Source organism: Theropithecus gelada, chromosome 5 (assembly GCF_003255815.1).
Source record: "Theropithecus gelada isolate Dixy chromosome 5, Tgel_1.0, whole genome shotgun sequence".
Taxonomy (NCBI): domain Eukaryota; kingdom Metazoa; phylum Chordata; class Mammalia; order Primates; family Cercopithecidae; genus Theropithecus; species Theropithecus gelada.
The window spans coordinates 19,627,404-19,643,363 of NC_037672.1; the positions used below are offsets into that span (position 1 = coordinate 19,627,404).

The 15,960-nt window shown below is 39.0% G+C and overlaps 2 protein-coding genes across 8 annotated transcripts in view; one reads left to right on the top strand and one right to left on the bottom strand.

The window, feature by feature from the left end:
- The window catches only part of PACRGL (parkin coregulated like), a 47,815-nt gene extending 36,083 nt beyond the window's left edge, over positions 1-11,732 (top strand). The window contains exon 10 of the transcript XR_003119421.1: positions 11,396-11,732. The gene's annotated coding sequence lies outside the window, so the exon portion shown is untranslated. The remainder of the gene's footprint in view (positions 1-11,395) is intronic.
- The window catches only part of KCNIP4 (potassium voltage-gated channel interacting protein 4), a 1,213,657-nt gene that overhangs the window by 11,944 nt on the left and 1,185,753 nt on the right, over positions 1-15,960 (bottom strand). For all 7 annotated transcript variants that reach the window (XM_025385254.1, XM_025385250.1, XM_025385255.1 and 4 more), the window contains one exon: positions 8,496-8,566. In XM_025385254.1, coding sequence (XP_025241039.1) covers positions 8,496-8,566 — 71 coding nt within the window. The remainder of the gene's footprint in view (positions 1-8,495; positions 8,567-15,960) is intronic.

Here is a 15,960-nt window from a genome sequence, read left to right on the forward strand (position 1 = left end):
AAGACTTTAAATGACCTGATGGAGCTGAAAACCATGGCACAAGAACTACGTGACGCATGCACAAGCTTCAGTAGCTGACTCGATCAAGCGGAAGAAAGGGTATCAGTGATTGAAGATCAAATGAATGAAATGAAGTGAGAAGTTTAGAGAAAAAAAGAGTTAAACAAGCAAACCCTCCAAGAAATATGGGACTATGTGAAAAGACCAAATCTACATCTGACTGGTGTACCTGAAAGTGACAGGGAGAATGGAACCAAGTTGGAAAACACCCTTCAGGATATTATCCAGGAGAACTTCCCCAACCTAGCAAGGCAGGCCAACATTCAAATTCAGAGAACCCCACAAAGATACTCCTCGAGGAGAGCAACCCCAAGACACATAATTGTCAGATTCACCAAGGTTGAAATGAAGGAAAAAATGTTAAGGGCAGCCAGAGAGAAAAGTCAGGTTACCTAGAAAGGGAAGACTAACAGTGGATCTCTCAGCAGAAACTACAAGCCAGAAGAGAGTGGGGGCCAGTATTCAACATTCTTAAAGAAAAGAATTTTCAACCCAGAATTTCATATCCGGCCAAACTGAGCTTCATAAGTGAAGGAGAAATAAAATCCTTTTTAGACAAGCAAATGCTGAGATATTTTGTTACCACCAGGCCTGCCTTACAAGAGACCCTGAAGGAAGCACCAAACATGGAAAGGAACAACCGGTACCAGCCACTGCAAAAACATGCCAAATTGTAAAGACCATCGATGCTAGGAAGAAACTGCATAAATTAACAGGCAAAATAACCAGCTAACATCATAATGACAGGATTAAATTCACACATAACAATATTAACCTTAAATGCCAATGAGCTAAATGCCCCAATTAAAAGACATAGACTGGCAAATTGGATAGAGTCAAGACCCATCAGTGTGCTGTATTCAGGAGACCCATTTCACGTGCAGAGACACACATAGGCTCAAAATAAAGAGATGGAGGAAGATCTGCCAAGCAAATGGAAAACAACAACAACAACAAAAAGCAGGGGTTGCAATCCTAGTCTCTGATAAAACAGACATTAAACCAACAAAGATCAAAAGATATAAAGAAGGCCATTACATAATGGTAAAGGAATCAATTCAACAAGAAGAGCTAACTATCCTAAATATATATACACCCAATACAGGAGCACCCAGCTTCATAAACCAAGTCCTCAGAGACCTACAAAGAGACTTAGACTCCCACACAATAATGATGGAAGACTTTAACACCCCACTGTCAACATTAGACAGATCAATGAGACAGAAAGTTAACAAGGATATCCAGGACTTGAACTCAGCTCTGCACCAAGCAGACCTAATAGACTTCTACAGAACTCTCCACCCCAAATCAACAGAATATACATTCTTCTCAGCACCACATCGCACTTATTCCAAAACTGCCCACATAGTTGGAAGTAAAGCACTCGTCAGCAAATGTAAAAGAACAGAAACCATAACAAACTGTCTCTCAGACCACAGTGCAATCAAATTAGAACTCAGGATTAAGAAACGCACTCAAAACCACACAACTACTTTGGAAACTGAACAACCTGCTCCCGAATGACTACCGGGTAAATAACGAAATGAAGGCAGAAATGAAGATGTTCTTTGAAACTAATGGGAACAAAGACACAACATACCAGAATCTCTGGGACACATTTACAGCAGTGTGTAGAGGGAAATTTATAGCACTAAATGCCCACAAGAGAAAGCAGGAAAGATCTCAAGATGCAAAATCAATATGCAAAAATCACAAGTGTTCCTATATACCAATAATAGACAAACAGAGCCAAATCATGAGTGAACTCCCATTCACAATTGCTTCAAAGAGAATAAAATACCTAGGAATCCAACTTACAAGGGATGTGAAGGACCTCTTCAAGGAGAACAAAAAACCACTGCCCAATGAAATAAAAGAGGACACAAACCAATGGAAGAACATTCCATGCTCATGGATAGGAAGAATCAATATTGTGAAAATGGCTATATTGCCCAAGGTAATTTACAGATTCAGTGCCATCCCCATCAAGCTACCAATGAGTTTCTTCACAGAATTGGAAAAAACTACTTTAAAGTTCATATGGAACCATAAAAGAGCCCACAATGCCAAGACAATCCTAAGCCAAAAGAACAATCCTAAGCCAAAAGCTGGAGGCATCACACTACCTGACTTCAAACTATACTACAAGGCTACAGTAATCAAAACAGTATGGTACTGGTACCAAAACAGAGATATAGACCAATGGAACAGAACAGAGCCCTCAGAAATAATACCACACATCTACAGCCATCTGATCTTTGACAAACCTGACGAAAACAAGCAATGGGGAAAGGATTCCCTGTTAAATGAGTGGTTCTGGGAAAACTGGCTAGCCATATGTAGAAAGCTGAAACTGGATCCCTTCCTTACACCTTATACAAAAATAAATTCAAGATGGATTAAAGACTTAAATGTTAGACCTAAAACCATAAAAACCCTAGAAGAAAACCTAGGCAATACCATTCAGGACATAGGCATGGGCAAGGACTTCATGACTGAAACACCAAAAGCAAGGGCAACAAAAGCCAAAATTGACAAATGGGATCTCATTAAACTAAAGAGCTTCTTCACAGCAAAAGAAACTCCCATCAGAGTGAACAGTCAACCTACAGAATGGGAGAACATTTTTGCAGTCTACCCTTCTGACAAAGGGCTAATATCCAGAATCTAGAAAGAACTTAAACAAATTTACAAGAAAAAAAAATCAGCCCCATCAAAAAGTGGGTGAAGGATATGAACAGACACTTCTCAAAAGAAGACATTTATGCAGCCAAGAGACACATGAAAAAATGCTCATCATCACTGGCCATCAGAGAAATGCAAATCAAAACCACAACGAGATACCATTTCACAACAGTTAGTGGCGACCATTAGAAAGTCAAGAAACAACAGATGCTGGAGAGGATGTGGAGAAATAGGAACACTTTTACACTGTTGGTGGGACTGTAAATTAGTTCAACCATTGTGGAAGATAGTGTGATGATTCCTCGAGGATCTAGAACTAGAAATACCATTTGACCCAGCCATCCCATTACTGGGTACATACCCAAAGGATTATAAATCATGCTGCTATAAAGACACATGCATACATATGTTTATTGCGGCACTATTCACAAGAGCAAAGACTTGGAACCAACCTAAATGTCCATCAGTGACAGACTGGATTAAGAAAATGTGGCACATATACACCATGGAGTACTATGCAGCCAAAAAAAGGATGAGTTCATGTCGTTTGTAGGGACATGGATGAAGCTGGAAACCATCATTCTGAGCAAACTATTGCAAGGACAGAAAACCAAACACTGCATGTTTTCACTCATAGGTGGGAATTGAACAGTGAGATCACTTGGACACAGGGTGGGGAACATCACACACCGGGGTCTGACTTGGGGTGGGGGATGGGGGGAGGGATAGCATTAGGAGAAATACCTAATGTAAATGACAAGTTAATGGGTGTAGCACACCAACATGGCACATGTATACATATGTAACAAACCTACACGTTGTGCACATATACCCTAGACCTTAAAGTATAATAATAGTAATAAATAAGTAAAATAAAAATAGCACTTCTAAGTCAATTGTGGACTTGTGTTGTTTGCCTCCCTATTAGGTCCTAAATTTCCATTTGGTGCTCCATGATGTTCTGTGGAAGCTCACTCCATCTCTGCATCTAGTGATACAGTCATGACCTGGGCAAAGTTAGGAAGTACATTTATCCCTTTGGCCGGACAACTGGATCTGTGGTTGGCTTTTGACTAAACCCAGTCCAAGTCTAAACATGACTCCCCAGACTGAGAGTCTTGCTAGGAACGGTAGGACAGAGATGTGCTGCTTTCCTTGCTTAACAGGAGCAATGAATCCTGCAACCAAGGAGCTGTGGCCTCTTCTTGCAGCCCTAAAGGGTCCCACCCTTAGGTTGTAGCCAGCCCCATCTCTGGCCTTTTTGTTCCTGTGAACCAATGAAATTATCATACTGTTTTTTGGTCACTTAATGTATCCTTTTCTAATATTTGTGAACAAAAGTATCCTGATTCACATGGTGACATCTGATTCACATTTTCTTAAATATTATATATCCTGGACCAATTTACATTAAAAGATAGCTATGGACTTTGAGCACCTCTCTCTTTTTCTCTTGTGGGATGGTATCAGTAAAGAGTTATTTAAAACAGGAATGACTATCTCTTTTTGCGCAAAAGAAAAATGAGAAACTTAATGTGGCTTATAAGATTTTTGCTCCATGCTTTCTGAGTGGTAACTCAAGTCTCTCAAGTAGGCAGTGGCAAACTTAACAACAGCTCTCAAAGAGTACTTCGCACAATTACTTTACTTGTAAATGTCAATGGAGGTTATATCTGTTCCCTAATATACAAAAAATGATAAAAGGGTGGGGAGGTCTGTACCGAATTCTGGTTTCCATTCTCTTATTATCAAGGCAAAAGAAGGAGAAAGGCATAGAGATTTGACTTTATAATAGCCTGGACTTGTTCAGTTGTGGATTCTGTTCATCTGTCACACCTTTAATGAGTGCCTCAGTGCTGGCCACTATGCCAGGGACATTAGCCCTCCTGACTCCCTGCCAATCAAAGACTGCTATGGCTTAGAATCATGCATTTACATGTAGTTGTCTTACTGGGTAATGAGGTGACCAATGTCATTATTAACTGGCTTTGTTAGAAAAGTTCCCTCAACTAGTGTAAATTAGTTCAACCATTGTGGAAGACAGTGTGGTGATTCCTCAAGGATCTAGAACCAGAAATACCATTTGACCCAGCAATCCTGTTACTGGGCATATACCCAAAGGATTATAAATCATTCTACTATAAAGACACATGCACATGTATGTTTATTGCAGCGCTATTCACAATGGCAAAGACTTTGAACCAACCTGAATGTCCATTAATAATAGACTGGATAATGAAAATGTGGCACATATACACCATGGAATACTATGCAGCCATAAAAAATGATGAGTTCATGTCCTTTGTGGGGACATGGATGCAGCTGGAAACCGTCATTCTCAGCAAACTATCACAAGAACAGAAAACCAAACACTACATGTTCTCATAAGTGGGAGTTGAACAATGAGAACACACGGACATAGGGAGGGGGACATCACACACCAGGGCATGTCTGAGGGTGGGGGGGGTTAGGGGAGGGATAACATTAGCAGAAATACTTAATGTAGGTGATGGCTTGATGGGTGCAGCAAACCACCATGGAACGTGTACACCTATGTAACAAAAGTGCACACTCTGCACATGCATTCCAGAACTTAAAGTATAATAAAAAACAAAAACAAAAACAAACCCCAACTGATAACTGCTATAGTTAACTTCTAATAAATAATGAACACATATTTGGTGCCAGACACAGAGCCAAGCCCTTTACTGACATTATGACTTTTTCATTCTTACACTATCTTATTAAGTAGCTTTGGTTGCTGATGTTTTAGTGGTATGAATACTAAGGTCAAGAGGGTTAAGTACTCAGCCCAGGGTCTCAGAGCCACTGGGTGGGAAAATGGAGATTAGATCCCATCATACCAAATCCAGAGCCCCTCATATCATATTTATTCTGCCTTTTCAGGTTTAAGCAAATTAAGTGGAAATCTCCCATTATCCTTTATCATAGAATCAGATGGTCTCTCTACTTCTCAGTATGCTATTGCTTTTCAAAATGTGTTCATTCCCTAACCATTTCTGTTTTCTAGAGATTTCCCAGGTAGCTAATCAATTTAGAAAAGTAACTGTAACAGCCTAGTTTTAAATTTGATTTTCATCCAAACTTTATTAATTTAGCCATTAGTTTTCCCTTAGAAGGCAAGGCATTTTACCAATATGCGTATCATATACAACCATTACAACTAATTTCCCAAATTATAATCAGTGTTCATTGCAATTACTGGTATTTTACATAAATATTATAAAAGCAATGTTATGCATGGTTCCATATCATTAACACCAGACTAAATTTACGTGTAAAATTGGATATAATTTGCCCTAGGAAATTGGTGGTATATTTCTGATACATAAGTAATTTCAAGTAATGGAATCACTAATAGTTTTTGCCTTACTCATCCTCTGGAAGCCAGGTATAAAAGTTTATATTAGGTGAACTGTATTAGGTAAAACCTTTGGCTTCTATATTATAAATTAAGACTGTGCTGTAATTAAACTTGTTCCTAAAGTGAAGCAAACACAAATACGACATTATCATGAAATGATCAGTTACTCTCATGGAATGACTTAAGCTGCCATTAGGAAAAGAAACATTATGGAGACTGGAACCCAGGACACTCTTCCCACAACCATCTCCTCTCCCTCCACTAACTGCTGCTTCTACACCCAGGATAAACCTGCCTGCCCCATCTTGACTTAGTTCATTCCCTCTCCTTAGTTCATTTCTTCTCCACTCTCAGCTTTTATTTTTCTCTTCTCAGTGATATTTTTCACTTAAGTTATGGGAGATGACGTTTTGGGATTCCTGGCCCAGAATCTTTGCGATTGTGGTACCCGGTCTGCATGAGCACGGAGTATGTGTGAGGAGGTTTTTGGGTGCCCCTGTTCATCCTGCCCCTGTGGTGACTGGCCGGATTACATCACAGAAGGCTGCACCCTTCTTTTTTCATCTGGACTCCACAAAGCCCTTGCACCCAGATAGCTGCCTACGCCCATATGAACTTTTCTTTTAAACATAACAGTTCTATTGAAATACAATTCTACCAATTTTGTTTTAATTTTTTTTGAATTTGTTTCATGCTTCACTTCCAATACCTTTACTGGAGTTCAGGCTTTCATCAGCCCCTGTCTGGACTCTTGGCATACTTAGCTGCTAATTACACTCCATGTTTCCAGGAACATAGCTCTGATAAATTAACATCCCTGCCAAAAATTCTACAAAGACTCCTCATCTCCTGCAAGATAGTCCAGTCTCCTGCCTAAGATGTGTCAGGATCTGGCCTCTGTCTCCTTCCCCAGCCTTCGCTCTTGGCTCTCTAATTGTGTATTCTATCTTCTTGATGATTTACACATGTTTTCTCTTGGTTCCCAGGCCTGATACACTCTGTCCAGCCTCTGCCCCACTCTCCATTGCTTCCCATCCCATCCCAAGCCTTTATTCTCTTAAGGAGCTCCTGACTGTCCTTTAGACTTCGCCCATTGATTACACTGGGCAGGTTTCCCTGCTACAGCCCTTTTTTGCACCCGTACCGTTTCCTTGCTGACCTCATTCATCATCTGCTTCCCTTTATCAGGGCTCTTATCAAAATTTCTGCTGATATTTAAGATGCATCCTTCCTCACTTCCAAAAATAAATGCATCTTCCAAATTATCTCATATATATATACATATACCATAAATAAATATATATATAGTATATATGGAAAAAAACTGGAATCATGAAGCAAAATATGTATAATGCTACTTCTGAGCCCAAGCACAACCAAATCAGAATGTAACAAATGAGGTATATATTTTTCACGTTTTCCCTAACAAAAATAAAACCCTTCACAGCTGATCAGAGTTCATGTTGGGTTTATTCTCCTAATATTTAAATCAATATACTACAATTTGTGATCTGCCATGTACCATTTGAATCATATAAATTACATATATATATATATATGAAATATACATATATAAGCTATGTAAGTATCTAGGACATATTTCATTTTACTAGAAATATACAGTAGTTCATGAATGAAATTATACACAGTAGTTCATGAACAGAATTATACACAGTAGTTCATGAACGAAATTAAATACTTTCTAGCCAGACGTGGTGGCAAGTGCCTGTAATCCCAGCTACTCAGGAGGCTTGAGGCAGGAGAATCACTTGAACCTGGGTGGCAGAGGTAGCTGTGAGCTGAGATTGTGCCACTGCACTCCAGCCTTTATGACAGAGCAAGACTCTGTCTCTCAAAAAACAAAAAAACAAAAAAAACCCCACAACTTTCTCTACAGATCACTTAAAGTTTGTCATTTAAAGAGATTTCCTCGTAGAATTGTCAGACTGGTGAATATAGTCTTTTTCTACATTTAATTTATTGCCCATTTGCCCCACTTACTGAGACTGCCACAGCAGGGCTTTTGACTTTATCATCTTTGTATTTCCGAGACCTACCACTGACTGGCCCATAAGGAGGTGTCAGTAACTGTTAGTTAAATCATTTGCCTTCTGGGACTTTTCACATGCAGTTGAAGAAATGGACTCTCCTTGTATGAGCCAATATAAAGCACTAGAATATAAACTAAATGTGGCTTGCAATTCGTACATCTTTTGAAAGATAATTCTTGGCAATTAACATGAGAGAAAGGGAATGTCCTTGGGCTTTATTTCCCCTGAGCAAAAATAATCATCACGGAACTCAACATTTCCTCCTAAAAAGCGTAAACTAAAGTCAAATGATAGGAGTGTAATCCAGGGCTTACCTCGAAACTCACAGCTCCATTGTGGTCCGTATCAAATGCATTGAACAGAAAGTGTGCATATGTTGTAGAGTCTGAAATGGTGAAAAGGGAATATTAAGTCAGTGTTTCCATATCCAACATAAGACTTGGATTGCAGTCCAAGCTTCCTTTGATCCAGAAGAATTAACTCTGCCTCCTTTAGTTTGTGCTTTCTTCACAACTGCTTACCCTCTTTCTGTAGAGGACTAGAGTTTGAGATTCACAGGCATGAGCAACCTAGATAGAGGCCATTGGTGACAAACATTCTCTATGAGTTTCTGGCTGGCAATGCTGTAGTCCTGGGTGATGAGATTAACACTGGGACAAGAAATGGTCCCATAGGTGGATGTGAAGATTGAAACTTGTCTGGAATTTGCTTAGTATTTGGGCGAGACCATCTCTAGAAGCAAAGCAATAATAATATTAATGAGACAGAGACGAGTTGCTATTATTAGTGTCTCTGTCATTATTAGAACTTTCATCATTGTTACAACTCAGAAAGTGATATTGGGACTTAGAGAGGGTGAAAAACATGCCCAAAGTCACACAGTGAAGAAGGAGTAAATCTGGGACATGAACTTAGGTCTTTCTGACTCGGAGAATCAGGCTAGCCCACAGCTAGTACCAGGCTAGCCCACAGGCAGTGAAGTTGGCTGATGGATTGGGGTCAGTGGTCACTTGGGAAGTTTCTGTGGCTGTGTTAGAAGGGGACTGGGCAGTCCTACGTTCCTAGTTGTATGAAGTTGCATGAAGTAGGGAGCCCCTACTCTTTCAGGGTCCTGGGTGGGATTGGAGGATCTGGGTAATGATGGACAATTATGTCTTCTGAAGTCTAACAGGTCTTCTTAGTTTGCTTCCATCAGGTATACTTCCCCTCTCATTTTTCCTTCCTTCCTCTCCTGTTTCTCCTTTGTCTCCTTAATCTCTAGGCTTTCTGCCATTTCATTTAAAAGTCTGTATTTTTTCCTTATTGTTTTCTGTTCTGAGTGCCTAGCTTTCATTCCTAAGGGTTTCTGTGCTTGAACCTTGATAAAATTTACATGATTATTTTCAGTGTTTCATCTCATGGGGCTTTAGCCTTTTATTTTAACCTTTTTTGTCTTTTCAAAATCAAATGGTAACCTTTTCGCTCATTGGCTCTAGCCTTTTATCTTCTGTTTTAAATCTCATCTCTTTCTAACTTTTAACCTTTATTGGGTTTTAACTTATCATTGATTTACTTTTTACTTTATGAATTGCTTTTTATAGGCTGTCAGGAAGCTAAGTCACAGTAACAGGAGTACAGAATTGCCCTCCCCAGATAAGAGAGGTCAGAGGTCATCTAAATTTCTCTCCTGGCTCTCAGGGCCCACGGCCTCCTTATAAGTTGTTTTTCCTGAATGCTTCAGTGTGGTAATTAACATTACTGAAGGCTATACATTTCATGAGGTAGATTGTACACTCAATTTCTCAAAATGACAGTGGCATCTTCGGTCATCTCTCACCTTTTTAATATGCTATGAGGAACTACTCATCTTTAAACACAGGAATTACTAGCACTATTTTCAGTGAACTAACCAAGCACCAAAATTGGGTCTAAATAATATGTAACACTGTGACATCTAGAGTGGACGTCCATCCAGTATTGATAAGTTGCAGGAAGAAATCCTTTTGCCTATGGAGCCAGGGGTTTAATTACCATAAACTTAGTTCTGTTGTTGGGGAGCTCCATTATAGAGTTATAAAGAATTGACAGCTTATTTCAACTTGCAAACTTGTTTTACTCTCAACAGTACTTTTTCACAGACTTCTTGAACTACATAGTGCCCTCTGGAGATGTGAATTGATCGATGGTGTGTTAAACTTATTTTCGGAGGAGGAAAAAAAAAGAGATTTTGCATATTTTATAATGAGCTTCATTAAGCAAGTCTCTTGTTACCCTGTTTTTACAATCAGAGTAAATGTTTTTACCTTAGCAAGCAGTACTCACTGTGAATAATGGCTCAAAGCAAACGATGTTTGCTATTTTTTTAATCAAAAAAAAAAAAAAAAAAGAACATGGGTATGTGATAATTACTATCCTTCTCAAATGGAGTTTTTCTAGCTTAAAGCTTGACATGTGGGAATTACGCTTTCAATGTGGTACAGAGGACATCCTGTTCTTCTAAATGTGCCTCGGCAGTTCTTTTAGAAGTTACAGCAGCTTCCCAGTCTAGACAATCCATGCACAGAGGTTTTGGTAATAGCATAGTAGAGTCAGACTGCCTGAATTTAAATCTCAGCTTCCCCAAAGATTAAGTGCATGACCTCAAGCAAGTTGTTTTACCTTTGTGTGGCTCAGTTTCCTCATCTACAAAATAACAACAATATCAGTATGTACTTCACAGAGTTTGTTTTTGTTTTTTGTTTTTTTTTTTGAGACAAAGTCTTGCTCTTGGCCCCAGGCTGGAGTGCAATGGCACGATCTCGGCTCACTGCAACCTCCACCTCCTAGGTTCAAGCAATTCTCCTACCTCAGCCTCCCAAGTAGTTGGGATTACAGGCACCTGCCACCACACCTGGCGAAGTTTTGTATGGTTAGTAGAGACAGGGTTTCATCACGTTGGCCAGACTGGTCTCAAACTCCTGACCTCAGGTGATACGCCTGCCTCAGCCTCCCAAAGTGCTGGGATTTACAAGTGTGAGCCACTGTGCCCGGCCTTCATAGAGATCTTATAAAGTTTAAATGAGACACTATTTGCAAAGTGTTTAGAAATAAGCCTATATGCTTATTAAAATTTCAATAAATATTAGCTATTATTTCCTGGACAAGCCACTTTTATTTCAACTACCTTAAACACATGTGATCAAATCTTTTACAAATGTAACATCTTTTCACCTTAAATAACTTTCTGTCTTTTTAGGATTTCTGTTGTGTGTCTAGGTGACGAGCTCTAATTTAATGCAATTTTCCGCTCAATAAAAGACAAGAAAATTATGTCCTAAAAAGCAATGGTCCTTCTGATGGAGTTTGGATTTCTTCTGGCAAGCGCTTGAAGACAGTGGAAAGTTTGAAAGAAGAGGAGTGAAGCTACTTGCTTTGATTGGGTGAGAGAAAGAAGCAAAGGCATAGGAATGTCCAGCGAGGCAGAAAACTGGATAAAATGACGAAAAGAGAAACTGTCTACAGAAGCATCTATGGTTCTGGTTTTACTCCACTGTGTTCTTAAGCACTCAATAAATATTTGTTAAAAGAGTGAATAACTGGCTTCTTGGAATCTAGATGTCAGTACAGTCCAGGGCTTAAAAGATGTAACAATGATCTCCCTTCTCCGTCTATGATCTCTTCGTGATCACATTTCTTTAAATAACAAAAATAGTTACTGAGTTTGTTAAGCTGAGATTGCCTCAGTTTCTTATAATTTTACTTGTGAAGCTGAAAAATAAATGTTGAGATTTGATAGTTGAGCAACAAACTTTACAGATTCTTAGGATGGGAAGACATTTTGGATATTATTTAGCATTGTATTTACATTGAACAAAGGTAAAAATAGGGACTTTTAGTGACATACTGAGGTCACCTAGTTACTTCATGGTAGAGTTGGTAATGAAATCAAGATATTCCTATACCACCTCTTAGAAATCAAGGATACTAGAGTAGGAAAAAACCCAAGGATTCCTTTGATGTGACTCCTACATTTTACAGAGAAACAACCTGAGCCAAGAAAAGTAAACTACTCGAGGTTACATACCTTGATAGGTAGCAGTCTATCCACAAACTCTGAACTGTCTTAGTCCAAAGGTCTTAACCCAATTATATTGAGAACACAATGCATATAGCAAATAACCCTTGAGTTCGTTTTTCATAGTATTGGAACAAACACACTTGATTATCATGCCCCAGGTTTGTAGAATGAAATCAATCTGGTTTATTTCTTTTTCCTATCCCAAAGCCCTACTCCCATCGAATTCAAGCACAAAGAATAGAATTAGCTTCATGTATTGGAATATACAATTCATGACATCGTTACTGTGGTAAGGCAAGTTCATATGCATGAATAGTAGCTTCCGTCAATAAGCCCTCTGTAAATCACCCTGAAAAATTGTTAGAAATATTGTCCTAGGACAAGGATACTCAGTGGGTGAAGTCTTTTTTAAATTCTAATCTTTATGTCTACAGAACTCATCTGACTCAAGTGCCTTGCACACAGCAGCTGCTTAATAAATGTTTATTGATAGATTATTATGACTTGAGCTCGTTCATTCATTCATTCATTCAACAGCTGTCTATTAGATGCCTAGTGTAGACAACATAAGTGCATTCCTACAACATGAGCAGAAATAGCCCAGGAAACTATGATTTTTATGGGCTTTAAAAATGTTTAGTGAACTAAAAGCTTACATGTTAAGCTGCTATTATATGTGGAGTTTAAAAAGTTGTTGCGTAACCATATAGGCAGTAGCACCAACAAGCCGTCTCCTCTCTGCTTGCCTTAGAGTAGCCATACTTTATCCCCTGCAGACAAGAGGCTTGTGTTCAATCCAGTTTTTCCTGACATCCAGCTCACCAAGCAAGTTGGGCTTGATAAACTGTTTCACAAAGCAGTAGAGAAAGCTAACAGCCTGACACAATACAAATTGCAGAGAGTTCTGTAGATACGACAAAGCACTTTCCTGGAGGAAATGGTGAGATGTTGTGATTTATGGACCCATCAGTGTTACTGTTCATAATGAGAAAACCTGTTGCATTCAGACCATCATCCTGAATAAACGATGGCTCCGTGGAATGGAAGTGTAAGGATGGCCATCATATGAATTTGTTTGCCATCAGAGATCACGTTCTTCCTTAGGACATTTTTCCTTTTCTGGCCACGTATAAGAAACAATTTGTATGTATGATATTAATTTTTTTAATGCAAAGCAAATCATAATTCTTTTATTTCATTTCCTTCAGCAATGCCTCGTGTTCAGATTTCTGCATTCAATTAACATGAATAATCAAATAATTGTTAAGAGTGTAACAGTAATTTTTTCTCAAATCCCTAATCCCTTTGGATTTCGTAACAGGAATCCTTTGCAAAATAGATGTGCTCTGTTTAAGAAGATGTTCTCTGATGCGGAAATGTTATTTTTCAAATAAAGATATAATTTTAATGTGGAGCTGTATCCAAGTTTTAGTATGTAATAACTTGATTTGAAATGATTGAAAAATGAGGATTTTCATCTGCATTGGTGCTTTGATATTAATGCTTATTAAGATGTTGGTAGGCACTCAGTAAATATAATTTCTCTTTAAAAAATCCATGGGTTTTAAACAATTTAGAAAAATATGAGGTAGTTAATTAATTCCCCAAATTAATCTCTCATTACTGCAGACAGTGAACCCATTATAATCCTGGCATCAGGTACTATAACCAATACCTGTCTGTGGTCTGTGAGAAGGGCCCTCCCCTCTGCACTGTAGTAATGAGATGGGGTGGGAGAGTTGTCGTCCAAAGTATATCCAAATTCACTTAATAACAAGTCTTCCTGTGTTTTCTTAGAATTCTAATTTAATTCTTTTAAGAGACCATGGAAAACAAAAAATTGTTTTGACAAGTCAGGCACAAAATTGTTTGAAATCCACGAAACTAGCTAAAACCAAATGGGATTAAAACCCCAAAGGAAACCTGACTCTTGTATGAAACAACTAATACTTAAGTGCTGTACACTTTTCAAAGAGCCTTTTACAGATACTATTCCGTTGTACAGTGATAGCCACCACGTGAGGTGGGTGTCATTCATTCATTCATGCAAAAAGTATTTATCAAGTGTTATTACTTGTCAGTTACTGTCCCATGACCTGTGGATACAACAGTAAACAAAGTGGAGAAATCTTCTGTTCCCCTGGAGCTGACATTCTAGTGGAGAGAAAGACAAAAACAACAATAGTACAAGTGAAATATATATTATTGGATTGTCTCAAGTGCTATAGAGAGACATAAAGCAGGGGAAGGAGGAATGTTCAAGGCGTTGCAATTTAAGATAGAGTGATCAGGGCAAGTCTCACTGAGAAAGTGGCATTGGAGTAAATGCAAAGGTGATGAGATCTTGAGATAGATATTTGGGAGAAGAGAATTTCAGGCAGAGGGAACAGCAAGTTCAAAGACCCAGGAGCAGCAGCATGGCTGGTGTGCTGGTGGGATGGCCACCATTTGTAGGCCACTCTATAGGTTGTGGCTTATGTTCTATGGAATGGTATGGTTTTGAGCAGAGCAGTAACATAATTTGCTTACATTTTAATGGGATCAGTCTGACTCATTTTTAAGAGTAGACTATGGTTCGGGGAGGGGTCATCAGAATCAGAGAAGTCAGTTTGGAGACTACTGTGTTTATTTTGGCAGGAGATAATGGTGGCTCCTTTAAGTGGAAATTAGTAAAATAAAAGGCCAATTAGCAAGGTCAATGGCAAAGTCAACTCTGGCCATAATCACAGAGAGAAACAATTGTCCCCTATGTTGAGTAGACGTCAGAGTTGAAAGGAAGTACTAGATGGTTCCTTCCTGACTTGAGGTAAAACATTCTTCCTGAACTTCCGATTCATGGACTCCACCATCCCATCCCATCACTATCTTTTTCCTCCAAATCTGAATCCTATTTATCTTTTTTCTTTTCTATCCGAAAGCTATTAACATCTCCTTTACCAGCTCCTTCCCTGTGTATAAACAATGTCCAATCTCTTCTACATTAAAACTAAAGTCTTCCACTGGTATCTACCCAGCACTATGGCCAGTTTCCTCCTCATCACTTCACTGTCCCAGCAAAGCTTTCTGTAAGTGCTGTCTCTATTGGTGGTCGCTGCTTCCTTCTCATCATCCTTTTCACCCTCTGCAATGTGGCTTCTGCTAATGCGCTCCACTCCCTAGTACTTCATCCAGGGCACTTGGGCTGTCCTGATCATGCCCAGTAAAGACTCCCATGTTGCCACACCCCAAAGAGACCTGATTCTTACCTTACTAGACTTCATTGTTTCATTTCTGAACTATCGATCTCTGTTGTGTTTATTTCCATAAACTGTTCATTCTCCATCTCCTTTGTGGATGCCTTTTCCTTATGGTTCTTGACATGTGTTCTGGGGTTTCCTGCTGGCCTCATGGAGCTCATCACCTTTTATAACTCCCCCAGTAACCTCATCTACATCATGGATTTAACCACTACTTCTTGATTAATAATTCTCAAATCCCTGTCTCTTTCTCTGACTTGTCCTCTGAGCCTCAAATTTGTACCAACTTCTAGTTGAGTCTAAATCCCCGCAGGCACCTCAGATGTAATTTGTCCAAAACTGAGATCATTATCCCACTACTACTCATGTAAAGAGTCACCTGGTGTCCATGATGGAATCCTGGAAGGCATCAGAAACTCCTCTCTTCATCTTTTTATGCCACAAAAAGCTAGTTCATCACTAAATTCTTCCATTTTTGTCATCTATGTCTGTAATCTGTCCCCACTT